At 43.4% G+C, this 20,280-nt stretch overlaps 1 protein-coding gene and 1 long non-coding RNA gene across 5 annotated transcripts in view; one reads left to right on the top strand and one right to left on the bottom strand.

Annotated features, from left to right (window-relative positions):
• MAGI3 (membrane associated guanylate kinase, WW and PDZ domain containing 3) overlaps nucleotides 1–952 on the bottom strand; it is a 235,804-nt gene extending 234,852 nt beyond the window's left edge. For 3 of the 4 annotated variants that reach the window (XM_077916186.1, XM_077916187.1, XM_077916189.1), the window contains exon 1: nucleotides 574–951. In XM_077916186.1, coding sequence (XP_077772312.1) covers nucleotides 574–889 — 316 coding nt within the window. In that variant the 5' untranslated portion in view covers nucleotides 890–951. Of the gene's footprint in view, nucleotides 1–573 lie in introns of all 4 variants that reach the window. The other variant, XM_077916190.1, reaches the window with a different exon arrangement.
• Nucleotides 953–17,402: 16,450 nt separating this feature from the next.
• Nucleotides 17,403–19,895, top strand: LOC144324795 (uncharacterized). Its single transcript, XR_013390221.1, has 2 exons — nucleotides 17,403–18,028; nucleotides 18,170–19,895. It is a non-coding gene; the product is annotated as an uncharacterized LOC144324795 (long non-coding RNA).
• Nucleotides 19,896–20,280: the final 385 nt, after the last annotated feature.

The following is a 20,280-nucleotide window of genomic DNA, read 5'->3' as shown; positions in this document are numbered from 1 at the left end:
ACGAGCACGCACGACTCCGCCACGCATCGCGCACTGCACAGCACGGATACCCGGACACCTGACGCCACCTGGGCTGCGCGAGTCAGGCTGTCAGCCCCGGGGTGTTGCTGGTGCGCAGGAAACACTGGGGCGGCCCAGCCCTCCTGGGCACGCTCGGCGGTAACCTTGGCACCAAGTGCCTCGACAGCACAGAACCTCCGTCCCCATCAGAAAATGCGTGCGGCTGTTCCCAAGAATACGCTACCATCAGGAGGACCCTTCTCTGCAAGGGAGAGCTTCAAAGGCCGGTTTTTGTCTCTCTCTCTCTCTCTCTCTGGTCCAAAACTCTCCATAGGAGACGGGGCTACGACTCTAGGAAACCCAGTTTCTAGGGGCAATTCTGGAACAGCCCGCAGAGCAGCCTCGCCGAGCCTCGCCGCGCCGGAGCTCAGTTTTCCCATCCGCGAAATGGACAATCGCCACCGCCCCCCGTCCCCGTCGCCGTCGCCGTCGCCAGGGAGTCGGGCGCGCCCCGGAAGCCCGCGATCGCCCAGGGCGGCGAGCGACGAGGAGGGGCCGCTGCTGCCGGCGTACCTGGCTTCACGGTCTTGAGACGGACGGGCTCTCGGAAGTGGCGGATGACGGCCAGGGTGTCCCGGTGGGTGAGCCCGCTGACGGGCGTCCCGTTCACCTCCAGCAGCACATCCCCCGGGCTGGGCGCCTTGCCCGAGACCACGCAGCAGGTGCCGCCGCCGGGCTCCTCCCGGAGCCGCCCCAGGTAGGGGAACTCGCCGCGCTCCGCGCCGCCGCGGATCTCGGCGCCCAGGTCGCCCGGGGGCCCGGCCCAGGAAACCGCGCACTCCTGCACCTTGCTGAGCCAGTGCTTCTTCTTCTTCAGCGTCTTCGACATCCCGACCCCCGCGGCACCATGCGGGAGACCCCGCGCGGGCGGCGGGGGCCCGGCGGCCCGTGCAGCGCGTGCAGCCCGGCGAGGCGGCCTCGCCGCGCCGCGCCCGCGCCCGCGCCCCCCGCCCCGACCGCCGCCCCGAGCCCCGAGACGCCCCCCGACGCCCCTCCCGGCCGCGCTCCCCGGGGCTACCGGGCTCCGCGGGGGCCGCCCCGGGCGCGCGAGGCCGGAAAAGCAGACGGGAGCGGCCCCCGGGCGGGGTCGCGGCCGCCGGCTGGCCCCCGGGCTGCGCGCCGGAGCGGCGGGAGAGGCAGGGCAGGGGGCGGGGAGGTGGGCGAGGAGGGGCCGGAACCAGAAAAATCCGTCGGGGGCGCGCAGAAGCGCGCGCAGACCGGCCGCAGGACCGACCGCGGCCGCCGCGGAGCCGGAGCCGGAGCGCGGAGCCCAACGCCCGCCGGAGCTGCCAGGAAACTGCCGCGTTCAAACCCGCCGCAGCCCCCTCCGCCTCCCTCGGCCCTTCCCCCCGCCCCCGCCCTCGCCCGCGCCCGCGCCCGGCCCGGCCCTCAGCCCGGCCCCGCCCCCTCCCGCCGCGCGGCGCCCGGCGCGCTGCCGTCACAGGCCCGCGCCTGGACGCCAGCCCCGGCTCTCGACGCCCTCGCCGGCGATTGGCCCCCGGCGGGCAGGGGGCGGGCCCTCGGCGACAGCGCGGGCCGCTGATAGGCTGGGGGCAGGGGAGGAGGCGGGCACTGGGATGAGTGAAGTTTAAAGGGTGGAAAAAAAGTTTGAAGAGTGAGGGAGGGCGGAGGGAGGGGCCGGGGAGGGATGGGACCGGCCGCCCGCGGCCGCGCGGACGGAGGCCCCCCTGGCGGCGGCTGGAGCCCAGCGAACGCTCGGACCGGGAAAGCGGAAAGAACTCCGAGGTGGAGGCGTGGCCGCAGAGCCGGGCGGGGCGGCGCCTGGAGCTCCGGAGCCGGCCCGGGACGCTGCCCGGGGAAGCTGTGCTCGCTCGGCTGCGGCGTGGCCCGCGGCGCCCGCTGCCCGACGTGCCGAGGTCTCCAGGGAGGCGTCTCCCAGCCGACCCCTTGCACTCGCGGCGTGTTTCTGGTTCGCTCGTGCGCTCCTCGGAGACAGGCTGTCGGACTCCGAGCCCCGCGTACTGCTGTGCGACCTGCGGCAGATTAGACGACCTCTCTGAACCGCTGCATCCGCAGCTGCAAAGTGGGGATGGTCACACTCCTCCCAACTGCTGTGAGCCTGGCATCTGGTACGTGTGAAATACCTGCACGGCGCCTCGCGGAAGGTGGGTGGTTCCTCCTCGGTAGCTGGTGATATGGACGATGACTTTATGTCCGAAATTGTGCTAGATCGTAGTTCTGGTGGAGAGACCGGCAAGTCCACAGGCCGCCCAAAATGAGGGGTGATGTGGAGGTAGGAGTCAGGATCAGAACTCGCCCGGGAACTGCCAGACCTGCGGGCTGCTCTGCTCGCTGCTTTGACCTTGGCCGAATCTCGGCTTCATTTGAGTTCATTCATCTGTAAAGGAGGCGGCGATGGGAGAGCAAACATTGAATAAAGAGCATCTCGGGTCCCTTTCAGCACTGATTTTTCAAAAACGACAACAACAACAACAACTATTGAGCATTTTCATTCCCTCACACTCTCCCCAGCTTTTTGTCCTGTAAAAATCCTATCCAGGGGGCCCCTGGGGGGCTCAGTGGTTGAGAGTCTGCCTTCAGCTCAGGTCATGACCCCGGGGTCCTGAAATCGAGTCCTGCTGCATGGTCTCGATTGCATCCATCGAGATGCTGCTCCATCGAGACCTGCTCCATGCATGGTCTCCCTGCATGGAGCCTGCTTCTCCCTCTGTCTGTGTCCCCGCCTCTCTCTGTGTGTCTCTCATGAAAAAGTAAATAAAATCTTTGCAAATCCTGAGTCCAAATGCCATCTCTTCCAGGTAGCCTTCTTTGATTCCTTGTCCTCAAAGTAGAAACCTTTCTCTGAGCAATGAGACTTTGTTTTACCTTTGCAGAGTGACTCCTAATTTCATAGTTTCCTGCCTCCCTTTAATAGTTGAGGAAAGCCCTTACTTACACAGTGAATGACTCCACCGAATCTCATCATGTGTCAGATAGAGTGGACCAAGTTTCAGCAATCAAGTTTCATGATTTTGTTCATGCCATAGTATCAGTCAGAGCCTGACAGAAAACAAATGGTACTTTACAAAGATGTGGGAAACCCCAAGGGTAGTGTGGAACCCCCAGGCTGTAAGCTCCTAGGTCTGCAGAAGAGGGAGGAACCAAAATTCAGCACAAAAAGGGCAGCCGGACAGGAATGTGTGAACTTCAATCAAGGGATGCAGTCGGCTTAAGTAATCGCCCCAGGATGATGCTGGAGGATTTCTATCTCACTTGTGCCTCCCTCTTCCAGTCTCCTGCTGGTGCATCCCAGTGGCCAAATCCACCCAGAAGCCAGAGGGCAAGAGAACCCTTTGCTGCAATCCATCTCAGTCAGTCACACAGAGAAGAGGAAATTGTGCATCTAGAGAGAAAAGGGGGAAACATCTAGTACAGACACACAGATTGCTCAGATTTACCCAGATCTGAGACAAAGTTGGAGTATTTTTTCTGAAGCATTACCTAAGCTAACAGATTCCTGGATGAGATCTTGATAACCTCCACATCATCTACTTTCACAGTACCTCTGGGGGAAATGTCTTTTCCTGCCTGGATTGCATCCATTAGGATACTTTTGGCCACGAGGAACAAAATATTAACAGCTTCAAGAATAAGGTCATGTATTATATCTTTAACACAAGGTTCATGTGTTAAGTAATCTCAGGGTTAGTTTAGTAGCACGATCATGTCACTAAGGACCCAGTTCTTTTTGTGCCTGTTCTCTACCATCGTATGCATGTTAGCTTCTATCTCCAGGCTCATCACCTCTTGACTGCAATGTGGCTGCCACAGCTCCAGATAGGACATCCTCAGAGGTCACTGTACAAGCAGGAAGGCAAGGAAAGACAGTGCTGCTCCCATGTGTATGAAGGAGAAAATCTTTCCCAGACTGCAACCCCCACCCCAACCAATATAATCTCCCTTATTGGCCAGAAAATGGTCACATGCCCACTGTAGCCTAGTGGCAAAAAAAAAAATGAGATTGCCACAGTTCATTAAATTGATCATGAGTCACCCCAAACAAAATAGGGGTTCTGTTTGAGAGGAGAAAGAATAAATGTCAAGTAGGCACCCGACAGTGTGTGCCGCATGCCTCAACCAAGAATACATTATCTTGACTCTTGGGCAGAAAACTGCAGTGATTAGGACCTTGTGCTCTGGAGTCAGACTGCAAATCCCAGCTTTTCTACTTACTAGTTCTATAATCTTGAGTAAACTATTTAACCTTACCTAAACTACATTTCTTCATCCTTGAAAGGAGTATAATAGCAGTGCTCACCTGAGTTGTTGTGAGAACTGAATGGAGCTATTTGAATCAAGAAAGCACTTAACATATGATCTAGCATAAAAGCAAACATTCAGGAAATTAGTTTGTGCTAGTTGTATTTGTGACCAGACAAAAAGCATTGTTCATCACCCTTGTAATTCTCTAAGTATTAAATTCACCCATCTTAGTAAGTCTAGGTTCTACTTTTAAAATATTTTAGAAATAAACTGCCCCCTCCAGTGAATTAATTCTGGTAGGATATTGTTCTGGAAATCACTGCATAATTAAAAGAGTCACATTATGAGTGTCCATCTGTAAAATGGCACCTAACCAAATAACCAAATTCTATCTATGTTTATCACAGCTTCCTAAACTTATAGTTGGGCTAATAGTTATGATTTCCACCAAGGAGTATTAATAAGCCAAACAATATGGAAACTGGTTTAACAAAAATAAATGATACAATGGAATTTGATGATCTCCAAGATTTCTTTGAGCTACTCCCAACCATCCATATGATAAACGTAGATATGTTTCAAGATGCTGCTTACCACCTAGGTCCCAAGACGGCTATAGAGACACCAACACAAGTATCACAATGTTTAAAGACGAAAAGGAGAGAAGTGGTTGTCTCCTTTCCCCCATTTCTTTTTTGGAAACCAAGGAAACCTCTCCCCATGAGGCTCTGAGCAAGTCTTTCCCTCCAGCTTATTGGGCGAAATTGCCCAAATGCCCTTTCCTAAACTGAAGGTGCAAAGAGTAATGAAATATCCTTAACCAGTTTCACCCTTGGGTGCTCAAAAGGAGATCGAGCATCTTATAAACTGCACGGCTGCACAATATTTGAACTTGGGGCAAGGCAGCAGGGGGTGGGGGTGGTGAATGGTGTTCTCTTAGCAAATATGAAGAAGGGGGGAAGCCCGGCTTTTCCGTAAGCAATCCACAGTGTCCTCCACAAACAGACTACACTAATTTGCTTCTAGTATACAATGTTTCTGACAAGGCAGGGGATGTGTTTTGTTTTATGATTTTGGACACAGTGTTCCTAATGAAAGCTAAATAAACCCTTCTACTCAGAAAAGTTCAGAATGGCAGGTAGAAATTCCTCGTTTTTCTGATTTTTTAAAATTTATTCATGAGAGACACACACACACACAGAGAGGGAGAGAGAGAGAGATTGATGCAGAGACATAGGCAGCGAGAGAAGCAGGCTCCATGCAGGGAGCCTGACATGGGACTCAATCCCGGGTCTCCAGGATCACACCATGGGCCAAAGGCAGGCGCTAAACCGCTGAGCCACCCAGGGATCCCCCCCCCTCCATTTTTCTGAAATGACTCATGCTTACCTACCGCCCTGTACAGTCTGAGGTGCCATGTACAGTTTGTGTGTGGAGGGCCCCAAGCCCATCACCCACACTGGCAGCCGTGTGGTCAGCACCCCTGGAGTTGTGCATGGCTTTGTGCCCAAGCAAGGCAAGTGCAGGGAGAAACCTTTGATTTCACTTGTTTTTATATCCTCAGTCATTTCTTCTGTGAAAACTTGAATCACTAGTAATCATAAATCAAATCATTATTTAGGTGAAGTCATTCTCAAGTATGATGGTGGCAGAGGGTGGGGGAGAAGAGGAGTATACAGATAAAACAAAGGTTTGCCTTCTATGTGGAGCATCAGAACATTCATCTTGTTTTTCTTCCCACAGATTATAATAAAATTACCTGGAATTTTTAAAATTCTGGTCAACAAAGTCTTTCACGGGCTCAGAAAACATCCATATTTACCTGTATTATGGAAACGACATATGTAATGTAGTCTAACATTAATAACCTAACTGAATTCAATATTAATGTTCCATTATATCTTTACATTTTATTAGCATTTTTATTTGCTGAGGTCTGTGAGCTAATTTGTATGCTAATGCTAAAATATGCTCAATTACAAAAGCAGTTACACGGAAGATTGTATTTCAGTTAAACAGACTATTGTCTAAAATCTGTATTACTAAAAAATAAAAATAATAAAAAAATAAAATCTGTATTACTTACTATGTTTCATATATAAACATGCAGTTTTGCCCATGGACGCATTTACCTGCAAATGACTAAATGAATCCAGCCCAAATCACAGAACAATAGAAACATTCAAAACCGAGTGCAGTGCCAACATGCTTTGAAAGGGGGTTAGTTAAGCAGTCAGATGTCAAGTTCCTCTAGCAAAGCAGGACAAAGAGAACATTGAAGGAAATAGAAAATACCAAAATACCTATCTTTCAGCTTTCAGCTTAAATACAATCTCCTACTCAAGGCCAGCCTTGATTTTCTATAGCTGGATGTGAGCTCTTCCTTCTCCAGAACTAAAAGCATGCTATCTCTATGTGTTTCCTTTTCCAGTAGACCTCATGATCCTTGAGAGCAAGATCTCACCCTGATTTGTTTGTGTCTCTCCCATAGGTCTGGGTACTTTGTCTTTAGTATAGTTAGCACACATTTATTCAAAAAATAAAGTGCCCATGATAAATAGGCATCGTCTTAGGGGTTGGTTTACGGCAATGAACAGGATAACAGGGGGGAGGATGACAGTGTAGGGGAGAAAGACAGTTTCCTCCACCCTCTTAGGTCCCTGGCTGGGTCTGAAATTTCAGCTGACAAAGACACGTTAACAGGAGAAAAGCATACAACTTTACTTAAGTTTTATGTGACATAGGAGCCTTCATAAGGAAATAAAGACCAGAAGAAATGATTAAACCTCAGTGGTTATAAGCTACTGATGAAAAATTGAAAGTCATAGAAAGGTGTGATAGGGCAAAGAATATGAGCTGAGAGTAATAAACCCTGAAAACTCAGCAAAGCCTGTTTTCTCAGAATCTTCTTGATATCCCTCCAACTTGGATATCCAGATGCTCCTTTTTACTCCGGGTCTGGAGAGGGTACCTCTTAGGACCTGCTTCAGAGAAGAAGAGGGAGAAGGTCAGAGAGACCTGCCTGCTTCTCCTCTTTTCTCAAACCGTTTTAGTTTCAAATATTCAATATGCCAAGCTGCCGTATTTTAGGGGATCACATCCTGAAGTCCATCAACAGCAAACCCAAAGCAAGTAAATGATTGAGATAATTTCCAATAGGAACAGTCCTGTAATTAAAAAAGATAACACATGGGCAGCCCCGGTGGCGCAGCGGTTTAGCGCTGCCTGCAGCCCAGGGTGTGATCCTGGAGACCTGGGATCGAGTCCCACGTCGGGCTCTCTGCATGGTGCCTGCTTCTCCCTCTGCCTGTGTCTCTGCCTCTCTCTCTAGCTGTGTCCCTATGAATAAATAAATAAAATCTTTAAAAAAAAAGATAACACAGAATGAAATGGTGGGTGTTTAGGAGAAGACACAGGTTACATCAGATAGAAATCATGGAGAAGGTCTGCTTGAGAAGGTAACACTTTTGGGCACCTGCGTGGCTCAGTGGTGGAGCATCTGCCTTCAGCTCAGGTCATTGATTCCAGGGTCCTGGGATCGAGTCCCGCATCGGGCTCCCTGTGGGGAGGCTGCTTCTCTCCCTCTGCCTGTGTCTCTGCCTCTCTCTGTGTCCCTCATGAATAAATAGATAAAATCTTTAAATAGAGAGAGACAGAGAAGGTGACAGTTTGCTTGACATGAATGACAAGAGGGAACCAAGTGAAGACCAGAGACCTGAATGTTCCAGGCCAATAAAGAGACCTCAGAGGAATAGTAGAATCTGGCTTACGTTTTAGACTGATGGTTCTGATGGCTCCACAGAGAAGGAGGGTGACAGTAGAATCAGGGACTCTAGATTAAAAAAAAAAAAAAAAATCTGGTACAGGAGCCCACTGAGAAGGCTCAGTGGCATGAACCAGGGTAGAAACAGTGAAAATGAAAACTTACCAAGTGCACCATGAAAATCAGGAATTATGGTTTTAATTTCAGAGACTTATCACAGTTAAAGACGTCTGTTACAATTGTATTTAATGAGCTTTATGAAATGTAATGCTTTATTGAAACGTCCATTCCCAGTGAGAAGAAGGAACTTAGAAAATAAAAAATAGGGGAAATACTTAAGTTTAAACTTATACAGGTTCTTTATTTTGCTGTGTTTATTAAGAAGCGCACCTAGAGAAATGGAGTGCTAAGTTCAAGGTTTTTCCTGGATCTCTTAAGAAAGCAACATCTACCCAAAGTCTACTATGACCTTAAAATTTGTGAAACAGCATACTGTTCTTTTAACTGACAGGGTGTGTTGTTATAAGAAGTAGAATTTGGAGGCACCTGGGTGGCTCAGTTGTTGAGTGTCTGCTTTTGGCTCCGGTAGTAATCCCCTGGTCCTTGTATCAAGTCCCGTATCAGGCTCCCCGTAGGGAGCCTGCTTCTCCCTCTGCCTATGTCTCTGCCTCTCTGTGTGTCTCATGAATAAATAAATAAAATATTTTTTAAAAAGCAGAATTTGTTTCCTGACTTGTTAAGGAATTCACAAACTTTGTATTAAAAGAGCTTCACTACCATGTAAGATCTTTAGTTTTGTTGACCTGTTGGAAAACTGCAGGCTGTTGAGTCTTCTCACTGCAGATTAGATGCAAATAAACAGTGCCTTTCACGGATTCTGATATGAAGCATGAGGAGAAGATCCTTTTCTTCAACAGAAGGAAAATTCTCATTAACATGGCTAAACTTAGGTGAAGTGTTTCCAAATGTACACTCCCAAATTTCACGGTAAAAATTATTGGAAACGCACCACATGAGCTTAAAATAAACACATCCCCTTCAAAGTCTGGGGACTGTGGCCTTTCTTATACTTTACAAGAGTATCTAAACAAAGTCTATATATTTTCCATTGAAAAATGGAGAGTGACCTTGCTGGGTATTGAGTGAAGGAGAGAAGGAGCTGAATTCTGTTCCAGAAGCAGGGCAACATTCTAGGTAAAATGGGTACTGAGAAGCTGCTTCTGTACTTTAGAACCTAAACTTAATCATGGCACATTTAAATATATAATAACTGTCTGCTAAGAGTAGATCCTAAAAGTGTTCGTTGCAAGAAAAAAATTGTAACTGCATGTGGTGCTGTATATTAGCTAGACTTATTGTGGTGATCATTTTGTAATACATACAAATATCAAATCGTTATGTTGTACATCTAAAACTGTGATATGACAATTAAATCTCAAGTAAATCAATATCAACATATACTGTCCATTCGTGGTTGGATAGGCACAAATAGGAAAAACAGAGCAACTGGTTACATCAATAGCAAACCATCAAAACCATTAATACCATCATTACGTGGTTAATTTTCAAGGCATTCTTTTTGACTTGGGTGTGTTTGAGAATGCTGACATTAAAAATTTCAAACTGCAAGCTACTATGGGCTGAATTGTATCCCCCTGAATTTGTATGTTGAAGTCCTCACCCCTAATGTGACTATATATGAAGACAGGACCTATAAGGAGGGAATTAAGGTTTAAACTTTTTTTTTAAAGATTTTATTTATTTATTCATGAGACACACACACACACAGAGACAGAGACAGAGAGAGGCAGAGACACAGGCAGAGGGAGAAGCAGGCTCCATGCAGGGAGCCTGACGTGGGACTCGATCCCCGGGTCTCCAGGATCACCCCCAGGCTGAAGTTGGCGCTAAACCCGGTTTACAGGTTTTAAATAAAGTCACAGGTGTAGGGCCCTACTTCAATAGGATTGATGGTCTCTTGAGAATAAGAGAGATCTCTCCTCTGCTTCCCCACAGCAAGAAGGAGGCAGCCTGCAATCCAGGAAAAGAGAAGAGCACTCCCACCAGAAAGAAACCAACCACGCTGACACCCTGATCTCAGACTTCCGATACCTAGAACTATGAGAAAATCCAATTCTGTTGTTTAAGTCACCTAGTGTATGGTATTTTGTCATGGCAGCAGAGCTGGCTTAGACACATGCAGTCACAGTGATTCTTTAAAAAAATAAATTAACTAGATCATGTTACTCCTGGCTCAACACTAATTGTATCCCCATTTTACTCAGAATAAAAAAAAAAAAAAGCCATTGTTCCTACAATGACCAACAGGACCACCATCATCCAGTTACCTCTATGATCTCTTTTCCTACTGCCCCCCACTTGTCTCCACTCCAACTACGGCTGGCCTTCTTGCAATTCTTTCAACATGGCAGACTTGCTCTTGCCTCAGCTCTCCCCTGCCTAGAGTCCCTTTCCACCAGATAGCTTTGTGGCTCATTCTCTTATCTCCATCTGACATTGGCTCGAATGTCACTTCTCAATGTGTCCTACTTTTCCTTCCTATCTAAAAAATGCAACATCCTCTTAACTCTTAGATCTCCTTACTGTACTCTTTAAAAAAAAAAAAAAAAAGATTTTATTCATTTATTCTAGAGGGAGAGAGCACGGGCAAGACAGCACCAGCAGAGTGAGTGGCAGAGGGAGAAGGAGAAGCAGACTCCCCTCTGAGCAGGGAGCCTGATGTGGGGCTGGATCTCAGGACCCTGAGACCCTGACCTGAACTGAAGGCAGACACTTAACCGACTGAGCCACCCAGGTGCCCCTGCTCCATCTTTTCTTTCCTTTGTCCACAGCATTTATCACTTTTTTATAGACATAATAACAATTGTTTATATATTGTTTTATGTCTGTCTCTACCTTTGAATTTAAGTTCCAGGAAGACAGAAATCTTTATTTGTTCACTAATTTAACCCTGGTGCCTAGAATAGCACCTGGCTTACAGTAGGATCTTAATAAACACTTGTCTACTCGAGTGCTTTCCCTTCAAAATTCCTTCAGATATATTAATTATACTAGATAATTTAATCTTCATAATAATTTTAAAACAGCAATTCAATCTTTGTAATAATTCTATGAGGCAGCTATCACCATATTCCCAAATACTAGTGAGTCCGAAAAGTTACTCTAGGCGCTCACACATTTCTCCACATTAAGTATAAGTCAAAACTTGAACTCAGATGTTTTTACTCCAAATCTAGCCTCCTTTTCTTTGTCATGGTGGTCATTCTAAAACATTTTCACAGTTGAACAGAACGTCAGAACCCTCAGAATAAGAAATAGCAGTCTCTATTACAGCTGCATCAGAATGATTAAAATGAAAAAAATTGACCCTAGAAGTGTCAGCAAAAAAAAAAAAAAAAAATGTAGACATGTGGACATTCTCATACACTGTCAATGAGAATGTAAATCAATTCAACCTCTTTGATAACTGGCTGTTTCTACTACAGTTATATACATTAGGATCCATCAATTCTACTCCTGGGTATATACCCAACAGAAATGAATACTTATATCCTCCAAAAAAGATCTATACAAGTATTATTCAGAATGGCCCCAAACTGGAAACAGCTCACATGTCCACTAAGGTTAGAATAACTACAAAAATCTTGGTGTGTTCTTAGAATACTACACAACAATGTAGGAATAAAACTAATCTTCACACAGCAAAATGGATGAAGGTCACAGTCATAATTTTTAGCAAAAGAAGCCAGACACAAAATGATGTACTATCAGATTCCATCTATACGAATTTCAAGAACAGGTCAAACTAATATATGGTGATTAAAGTCAGAATCATGATTACTTTGAGAGAGTATTGACAGAAGGGAACACAGATGATCTTCTGAGGCCCTGGCAGTGTTCTACATCTTACTATGGGTAGCGCTTTAAGGAGTTATCAACATATGCAGAAACCAGTCTAGCCCTATACTTCAGATTATACATCTTACCATGTAAGTTTCATAGCAATAAACAAGTTGTTTAAAATGAACACTTCAGGCATCCCTGAGTGGCTCAGCAGTTTAGCACCTGCCACTCAGCCCAGGGTGTGATCCTGGAGTCCCGGAATCGAGTCCCATGTTAGGCTGCCTGCATGGAGCCTACTTCTCCCTCTGCCTGTGTCTCTGCCTCTCTCTCTCTGGGTCTCTCATGAATGAATAAATAAAATCTTTAAAAAAAAAATGAACACTTTCTATCAATGAGGAAATGATGGATTATTCAATCAATAGTTACAGAACAAATGACTGGCCATCTGAGAAAAAAAAAATGAATGTTGATCCTTGATCTGTGCCATAGTCCTTATTTGAAAATAAATTTCAGATGATCAGATATTTAAATATAAAAATATCCAACTAGTATTGTAATAAAAGATGGTAAAATTGTTTTATAATATTGGTGGAGGAAGGCCTTTCTCATCAAGATACAGAGTAGTGTTGAAAGATTCTTAAATTTGACTATGAATGATCTTGAATGACATGACATGACAAAACAATTACCACAAAGTTTAAAAAGCAAATGACAGTTCTTTTTTATGGGGGAGTTATATTCCATTGTGTGTATATACCATCCATTCATCAGTCAATGGTCAATGGACACATGAGCTGTTTCCATATTTGGCTATTGTAGACAATGTTGCTATAAACATTGGAGTGCATGTATCCCTTCAAATTAGTATTTTTTGTATTCTTTGGGTATTATTTTCTTAACATTTTTTTTTCTCTAGCTTACATTAATATAAGAATGCAGTATATAATGCATACAGTATACAGAATATGTGTTAAACAACTATTATTGGTCAAGACTTCTAGTCAACAGTAAGCTATTAGTAGTGAAGTTTTGGGACAGTAAAAGTTATATACAGATTTTTGACTGCACGGGGATTGGGTTGCTTAAGGATCAACTGTACATGTATTACTTAAAAAAAAAAACAAGCATAAAAATACTATGTTTGAAGAAAAGTAGGAAGAGGAGCAAAAAGGAGAAGGACAGTGGGGAGGGGAAGAAGAAGGAGAGGAGCAGGAGCAGGAGATGGTGGTGGTTGAGAAAGAAAAATAATCAAGATCTGCCCTTCTGCATGTCCCACATGGCCTAGCCCATGTCTTACACAGAGTGTGCTGGATAATTAAAACTCCCGAATCTACACTACCAGTCTGGAATCTCATCCAAGCACCAGTTCAGTATTTTCACCTCAGGTTGATCTTTCAAAACCAGACTACTTAGGGCATGAGATACTTGGCCTAGGGAATTTTCTGGTACTTGGAGGTAGTCTATGCTGGTAATAAATTAAACCTCACTTAATACTTACTATCTTTAGAGGAGATGATGGGTAAATCAACATTTGGTGAAAACACACACACGCATGTTACATAAACATACACATACACACACACACATATACACACCCTTTATATGTATTTCTGTATATAAAACACAAACATGTTGTTTATCTGAAGCTTAAGATGGACAGGTCAGAAGTCACTAGGACAATTTAACATTTCTATATAGGTACCAGTTTTATGCTTCTAATGGTTTTATTTATTTTTTTAAGATTTTATTTATTTATTTATTTATTTATTTGTTTATTTATTTATTTGAGAGAGAGAGAGAGCAAAGCAGGGGGAACGGAAGGCAGAGGGAGAGGGAGAAGCAGGTTCCCTGCCGAGCAGGGATCCCAGATGTGGGACTCAATCCCAGGAAACTGGGATCATAACCTGAGCTGAAGTCAGATGTTTAACCAACTGAGCCACCCTGGCACTCGCTTCTAATGATTTTAAATAAAAAAAAAAAAATAGCTTTGCTTTCTGTTTAATTGTATTTTAATTAAAAGCTGATAGTTAAAAAAATTACTAGAACAAAAACTTATTGGCAGAAATTTCATCAACATTAGTTTTTGGAGAGACTTGGGGTTCAGCTCATTTCTAGATTGGGGTGTTTTTTCTATAGAAAGTGTTCTAGCCTGGGTTTATCTTGATCTAGGAGGTTAATGTGTTACAAAAGGAAGTTATTTTAAAGCGAATTTAAACATGGTATTACAGAATACTGATAGAGCAATAGCCAAGATAAACAGGTGGTAAAACTTGAGAAAGTCTCAAGAATTCAGTTTTGAATTTATTAGTGTCAAATTGGTTGATTTTAGTAAGTCAGACAGAAAGATAAATACTATATGATCTCACTTATATATGGAATCTAAAAAAAACCCAGACTCATAGAAACAGAACAGATTGGTGGCTGCCAGAGGCAGGGAGAGGAAGAGGGAAAATGGGTGAAAGTAGTCAAAAGTACAAACTTCCAGTTATAAGCAACTTGTGGGGATGTGATGTAGAACATAGTGACTATAATTAACAATACTGTAAATCTGAACGTTCCTAAGAGAGTAGGTCTTAAAAGTTCTCATTACAGGAAAAAAAATTGGGGGGCACCTGGATGGCTGAGTGCTTGAGCATCTGCCTTTAACTCAGGTCGTGATCCTGGGGTCCTGAGATGGAGTACCACATCAGGGTACCCATAGGGAGCCTGCTTCTCCCTCTGTCTGTGTCTCTGCCTCTCGCTCTGTGTCTCTCATGAATAAATAAATAAAATCTTAAAAAAAAAACAACAAGAAAAAATTGTAATTATGTGAGTTAATAAACATTAAGTTGTTGTGGTAATCATTTCATGTTATATGCTTATATCAAATGAATATGTTGTACACATCTTAGACTAATACGATGCTATGTGACAATTATATATCAAACTGGAAAAAAATTGAAGGTATTAAATTTACTTTTGGCTTAAGTCCTTTTGGATAAAACGTAAAATTTACCTGAGTAAAAGAGAAAACTGGATAAATACATATATATCTGATTTGGTTTTTTTAATATCTAACAAATGAAAACTCAGAATCCTTTGGCCCTGTCAGCTAGTTCTATGTTTGCCACAATTAATTGTCTAGAAGAGAGAATAAAGCACAATACAATGGGTTCTGAGTATTCTTAAAAAAAAAAAATCCAGCCAATTTTTTGGGATGTCTGGAGTCTGAGAGATTTTATCCATTCCCTTAATAATCACTACAGCAATGATGCATTACATTGAGAACAGTTCTGAGTAGTGACCCTGAGACATCAAAAAGCCATAATTATCAGAGAGAAAGATTCATAGGCTCATAACATTTTAGATGTGGAGGAGTTAAAAATCACCTACTGCCTAGTAATGCAAGGAAATGAAGTTGAGCCATTTTCAACAATATAAACTGAAATACACATTTTAAATTAATCTTTAAGGTGCACCTGGGTGGCTCAATGGTTGGGCATCTGCCTTTGGTTCAGAGTGTGATCCTAGGGTCCTGGGATCGAGTTCAGCATCCAGCTCCCCACAGGGAGCCTCCATCTCCCTCTGCCTGTGTCTCTGCCTCTCTCTCTCTCTCTCTCTGTGTCTCTCATGAATAAATAAATAAAATCTTTTTAAAAATTAATTAATCCTTAAGTAACTGAACAATTAAATATGTGAAAACAGTAGTTTTCCATTCCCTTCTACCAAATAAGGCTCTACAATACAAGGGAATTTTACCATGACGGGCTTTCTTAGGTTTGGGGAATATGAGCTTAACATAAACCCCTCTTTTCCTCCATTCTCCAACTCATATGGAGAGATAAATATTCTATTTTTCAAATTATCTTTGCAGAAGATCATATATTTTGATTCACAGCATTTGAAAGCATGTGGGGTAGAAAAAGGAAGACATTTAGGATTAGATTTTCATTTGGATTGTAGTTTTGACCACCCATACTGGTGCGAGCCAGGAAAAGAAAAAGACTAATTTTTAGAAAATTTGGTAAAAATAAACAAGAGGATAATATTCATCTACCAAGAGTAAGAATCTTCCCAGTGATTAAAAAAATCTACACAAAATAATTGACATACAGAATTGCTGATGTTTAGAAACAATGGAGTTAAACTTTTAATTACCCAAATTATTACCTTTTGTAGCTGCAGAGAGAGAAGTGCTGTCAATGCAATGTAGTTGAACAAAGGACAAGCTTGTTCAAGGAACCAAAATTTCTAATTCTAGAAGAATGTGATGCTAGGACCTTTGAGGGCACCGCGTGCTCCCTTGTATTCAGCCAAACAAGAGGCCTGCTATCACTCCTTCCATCACCACAGAGCAGAAACAGATATTGCAGAAGCATTATGACCTGTGGAGGCAGATTCTCCCACCTTTGTTTAGTTTTCAATCATCCCTTACAGGCTGAACTGCATGCTCTTGTTTTCTTTTCCTGGATCTCAGCAAAATGCTTATGTAACAGCTTGGCCTTTTCACAAAAATTAGGTTCTGTGCTGAGACGAGTCACTAGCTGTATCCAGAGTCCTAAACCGTGAAATCCCAAAATATATTATTGTAAAGGTCTTGAGTGTTCATTCAGATTATAAATTGGGGCATCTATTACAGGATCCAATCTGAACTGAAATGTAGGCTATCCAGTGTAGCTGGGGTCTATGGAGACAAGGCAGTAGATGGAATTCTGGAAACAATGTTGGAAGCCCCTGAATGTCAAGGAGCCCAAACTATATTCAATAGATATAGAAAGCTCTGGAGGATTAGAAAACAGGGAAATAATATAATCAAAGTGGTGCTGTTAGGCTGTGGAAGATAGAAGTTGAAGGAGAAGAAATTAGTTTTTAAACATTTGCATATGCAGTAAAGAATGTCGAAAAAGCATTCCAACAAGTTACTAGAGTAGTTCAGTAATTCTGTGTGATAGAACTATCAGTGCTTTTTATTTTATTCATATTTGTTTTGTCTAACTCTATAGAGAATGCATAGGGGTTGCTTTGCAGTAAAGAAGGTTTAAATTATGTGTTTAGTTTAAAAATGAAAAAATTCAAACAAAAACAAGAAATAATAAAGCAAACCCCCACGCGTGTGTCACTCAGATTAAACAGTTGTCGAGATTTTGCCATAGTTGCTCCATCTCTCTCTTTCTTCTTTTTTTCTCATTCCTTTGCCAGTATCTTACCCTGGGTCATTCCTGCATCTTTCTGACCTGGCATTAGTTCTTAATAGCTTCCTTGTTTTCCAGCACAGCAAGATGTCCCACACTCCTCTTAATTTCCTGCCACAAGCCTGGAATCAGCCTATCTTTCAAGGTGCTCGGTTTCCTTTCAGCAAAGAAGAAGAAGAAGAAGAAGAAGAAGAAGAAGAAGAAGAAGAAGGAGGAGGAGGAGGAGGAGGAGGAGGAGGAGGAGGAGGAGGAGGAGGAGGAGGAGGAGGAGGAGGAGGAGGAGGAAGAGGAGGAGGAGGAGGAGGAAGAGGAGGAGGAGGAGAAGTTTTAAGAAATAAAGAAAGGTATAAACGAAGAGCCAAGTTTATACAGAAGTGATTTCTGGATGGGTGCTACCATCCTGGGACTTGTGAAGCAAATATTAGAAGTAGCATACAAATATTAGTAGTAGCAAAATAAGTGAAAATATGTAAACATTCTGAAATGAATCTGCTTTCCAAACAAAGCAGACTTAGTATTAAAAACGTGCCCCAGTAGATAACCCTTCTTCAATTTAGGAAATACTCTGTTTCTTTATGGTCTTTGCAGGAAAAAATTTCACGCCAGCTCTTACTGGGTAGAATTTAGCATCTGTGCCACTAGATCCCTCATTTTCATAAATTGGAGCAAAATGGTATTATCTAACACCTTCTCTTTTCTGTGTCAGGGGACTCTTCATCCCTTCATCCAGCCTAAATAGATAAAGTACCATGGCTCTGTTCACACCATGGGAGGGAAGCTTTTTTTTTAATCTTTAAAGCAGTGATTGTTAACTTTCTCTTCCTTGGCTGCTGGAAGCTCAGCTGCCATCATGAAGGACACAGTAACGATCTGGAGCAGGAGGTTCATGACCAATTGACCACTTCAGCAGAAACAGATGGTCATTGATGTTCTTCACCTTGGAAAGGTAACAGTACCTAAGAAAGGAATTCAGAAAAAAATAATTAATCAATCAATCAATCAATAAGAAAGAAAGAAATTTGGGAAAAACTAGCCAGAATGGACAAGACCACACCAGATGTCATCTTTTTTTTCTTTTTTTTTTCAGATTGTATGTATTTGTTCATGAGAGACACACAGAGAGAGGCAGAGGGAGAAGCAGGCTCTCTGCAAGGAGTCTAATGTGGGACTTGATCCTGGGACCCCGGGATCATGCCCTGAGCCAAAGGCAGATGCTCAACCACTGAGCCATCCAGGCTTTCCCAGATGTCATCTTTGTATATGGATTCAGAACCCATTTTGGTGGCAGCAAGACAACTGGCTTTGGCATGATTTAGGATTCCTTGGATGATGCAAAGAAAAACAAACCCAAACATAGACTTGCAAGACATAGCCTACATGAGAAGAAAAAGAGGTCAGGAAAACAGCAAAAGGATCCCAAGAACAGGCCAAAGAAAGTCAGGGAGACTGCAAAAGCCATTGCAGTTCTGGCAATAATAAAAAAAAGTGAGCTGGATATTGGACAACAGAAGGAGTAAAGATTCTGCAGACTTTATCTGTGATGATTGTGCAGATTTTTCATGAGAGGATTAATAAACTAAGAACTTAAAAAAATAAATGACAGCTAAAGCATAAGGAGGGTTCATGACATGTGTCAGCACCATTCTCAATCCTTACGTGCGTTAGCTCTTTTAATCTTGACAATGCTGTGAAGTAAGGCACTAATTACCTTCATTTTTACAGATAGACACTAGAGAAATAAAGGAGTAAGGAGCCCAAGCCCACTTAGTCATGACTTTTAATGAGTCGGAATTTGAATCCAGGCATTCTGACAACACACTCACTCAGGGTTTTTCCTTTCCTTAAGCCAATGGAAAAATCCCAAATCTCAAAACCCCGGCCTGAGAGAAATTCCTCTATGTAAGAGGGAAATACCAGAACCATTCACACTCCTGTTTTCTTGTGTTCATGGTGGACAGTTCTGGGTCCCACACTCAACAGGGAGTCTGCTTGGGATTCTCTCCCTCTGCCTCTCCCCCCACCCTCACTCTCAAAATCATTGAAAAAAAATTAAAAATTGAAAGAAAAAAAAAAAAGCAAGCAAGCAAGGGAACAAACTCCCCACAGTCACCATTATACTGTTCTGGCTAACCCAAAACCAACACGTTTGGTTGACAAATATATCATTCTTAATCAGAAAATAACAACAACAACAAAATAACTTAAAAAAAAGTGTTTATTGAAACTTCCCTATCATTATAGGGTGCTTGTCACATTGTATCACACAAGCTCCATGTGGCTAAGGACAACATCTTCATTTCTATAGTTCAGACAATCAGTCCTAGCACATGGGAGGTAAACGGCATATAAAGCGGATAATGTTTAAATGAATGAAATTTGGTGAAGAGCCCTGGATCTCACATATGGCACTGTAATGTACAGGTGGCCGTGTCTTGCCAAAATCCGAGTACTTTTGAAAGTGAAAGACGATGCTCATGCTCTTACACCAGGACGATGGACCCTTCCTATCGGAGCAGTTTTGCTACATAAAGCACAACTGACCAAATCAGCACAGTCTCAGGGCAAGGTAACGTATAAATGTGTTAGAGTAGCATATTTTAGAAGAAAAAGGCCGATTTGTAGAAAAATTTATCAGACAGACCTGCAGCTCCCTCCTCTTTATCTGTTTTTATGCCCATTCATGGAAACGTTCCCTGCCAGTTTTACAGTCTTTCGTTCTGTTCTAAACAGCCTAAGTGTCTGCACATGTCTGCCTGTACCTTTAGTCTTTGTTCTTAGTTTAAATTATAAAATAAATGATAAGTACTTTGCAATGTTTTCATGCATTTTCTAAAGATTTTATTTATTTATTTGAGAGAGAGACAGAGAGAGCATAAGCAGGGGAGGGGCAGAGGGAGACGTGGACTCCCCGCTGAGTAGGGAGCCTCATCGGGGCCCCGTCCCAGGACCTTGGGATCACCACCTGCCCTGAAGGCAGATGCTTAACTGACTGAGCCACCCGGATGTCCCTCTAGAAGCATTTTTATACATAATTCCAATTTTAAGGATTAAACTTTGGGATCATTACAAAATTTTAGAGGTGGCAAAACTTTACAGGCAATTCTGAGAAATATCTGTTCTTTCTAGTAAAAGAAAAAAAAAGAACTGTGTAATCTTTCGATCTTTGTCTCTGTGGGGCAGAGAAATCAGTATTTCTGG

Source organism: Canis aureus, chromosome 12, assembly GCF_053574225.1.
Source record: "Canis aureus isolate CA01 chromosome 12, VMU_Caureus_v.1.0, whole genome shotgun sequence".
In the NCBI taxonomy this organism is placed as follows: Eukaryota; Metazoa; Chordata; class Mammalia; order Carnivora; family Canidae; genus Canis; species Canis aureus.
This window is presented reverse-complemented; position numbering and strand designations above follow the sequence as displayed.